The following is a 1,777-nucleotide window of genomic DNA, read 5'->3' as shown; positions in this document are numbered from 1 at the left end:
TCATAGTCATTCCAACGGGACTCACTTCTAGATATCTTGCTCAAAAGGCTTCCACAGATCAACTTAGAAGCCTAATAGGCAAAGAGACTAAAAAGAAAATCATATTTCATACTCATCAATGTTAAAAATCCATTCTTGGATATTACAAGGCCGCGGTGGTTCGTAATGGCTGTCAGAGTTGAGCTTCATTGTCTATTTTTCAATCAGGAGTGGTTCACTGCTGGTAATCGTCCGAGTACGGACGCCTCCCGCTCCTCGGTAGCTGACAAGGACGGAAGCAAGAGAGGTATATTAAGGCAAGGCAGTCCCTCAGTGGCTAACATCTAAATCGCCATTTCATTTGCAATAGCCATGGCACCTGGCAAGGGAAAGGAAAAGAAGTCCAAGGCACTACCCTCAGCTGAGAGTGCGAGAATAACAAGATCGAAGCAAGTACAACAACAGCTTGAGAAAAAAAGGCCTCACTGGAACGCGCGTCTGCAGCCTATGATAAGGCAAGTCCGGAAAAACAACGCGAGATTGATGGCATGCGTAATGAGGTCACTACGTTCCGTGCAGTTGCCGAGTCGATGGTTGTAGACCCGCCTGACCAGGGACCAAACGAAAAAGGAGACACTCTCCAAGACAATGCGGGTCTGGAAGGAACGAATGGGAATGACGGTGGCCTCTCCCCAATAGGGCCCCCGTCCGGCAATGGCACATCATCTTTCCAGAATGATGATGGCTCAAAGGCACCCGGAAATCTCAGCGGCAACGGCAAAAATGAGCCTGGGCACGAGCCTGAGGCGGCAGATGAAGGAGGGCAACTACAAGAACCAGAGACATGGCGCGGCGGGACGGGCCCTGATGTTATGGAGTCCATTGAGGCTGACGAACCGAATGGATCTTTGTTCCTCCAAGATGATGATGAAACGACAGAGTTTGAAGATCCGGAGTATGGCAAGCCGCTCTTGACTATCCCTTCCACAAGTGGCGTGAGCGAAGAAGGTGTGAAGACGGTCGGATGGTTCGGCAAGCACCTTCGCAAGTACATCAACATGTATGGGAAAAAGAATTCAGCAACCTACCGCCTAGAGAACCGTGCATTCCCCCGTAGCTATGCGGAAAATCCACCAGAAGATGAGAACGTGGGAAGTGCGAGGAACAGATTTGGAGACACACTACCGGGTATCGGCAGGCTCCACTATCCCGATGCGGAAGCGCCCAGGATCTGGGGAGTTGCCTGGCGGGGTTTGAACTCAGGTGAGTTAGAGGATGACTTGGAGCTGATCGATCCTGGATGTAACGAGTCTTTCACGCATACTGTCACTTACGTTCTCGTGGGATGGACAATGGATGGAAAGGACGACAAGAGGTGGGAAACGCGAACCGCTTATCGAAACATAATCGGAAGTAAGTCTTTGGCCGATATCCACATTTACAAGGCTGCGGTCGAGTCTCAACATAGGTACATCGAGGCCATGGAGGGCCGGCGGAGGGCGATCAGCAGGTCGCCATCCGTTCCCCTTCTAGTCGGGGACGTCAACATGGCGAGGGGCGGGACCCGGCCGTCAAGGCGCACGGGCAAATCATCACGGAGCAGGGGAGGGCTGTCGCAAAGCGATAGAGGATCTTCGCCAGCTCAATTCTTGCCGTCCCCCAGGTCCACCGTGAACCCCCAGCGGCGGACGAAGGGCATAGTTAATCTCAGGGAGGCCAAAGCGGCATTTATCGAAGACTGGCTTGAACTGCGAGACGCCGAAGACTTTTCAAAACTAAGCGCGACTGACCAGCAACA

At 52.3% G+C, this 1,777-nt stretch overlaps 1 protein-coding gene across 1 annotated transcript; it reads left to right on the top strand.

Annotated features, from left to right (window-relative positions):
* Nucleotides 1–351: 351 nt before the first annotated feature.
* MRS44_018718 (uncharacterized protein) lies at nt 352–1,606 on the top strand (the record flags this gene model as incomplete). The annotated part of the gene is made up of 3 exons (XM_065615229.1): nt 352–406; nt 484–1,447; nt 1,513–1,606. The coding sequence occupies 3 exons, from the start codon at nt 352–354 to the stop codon at nt 1,604–1,606; spliced, it is 1,113 nt and encodes a 370-aa protein (XP_065471301.1).
* Between the last annotated feature and the right edge of the window lie 171 nt (nt 1,607–1,777).

Source organism: Fusarium solani (assembly GCF_023522795.1).
Source record: "Fusarium solani strain SB1 chromosome Unknown bctg00000017, whole genome shotgun sequence".
Taxonomy (NCBI): domain Eukaryota; kingdom Fungi; phylum Ascomycota; class Sordariomycetes; order Hypocreales; family Nectriaceae; genus Fusarium; species Fusarium solani.
This window is presented reverse-complemented; position numbering and strand designations above follow the sequence as displayed.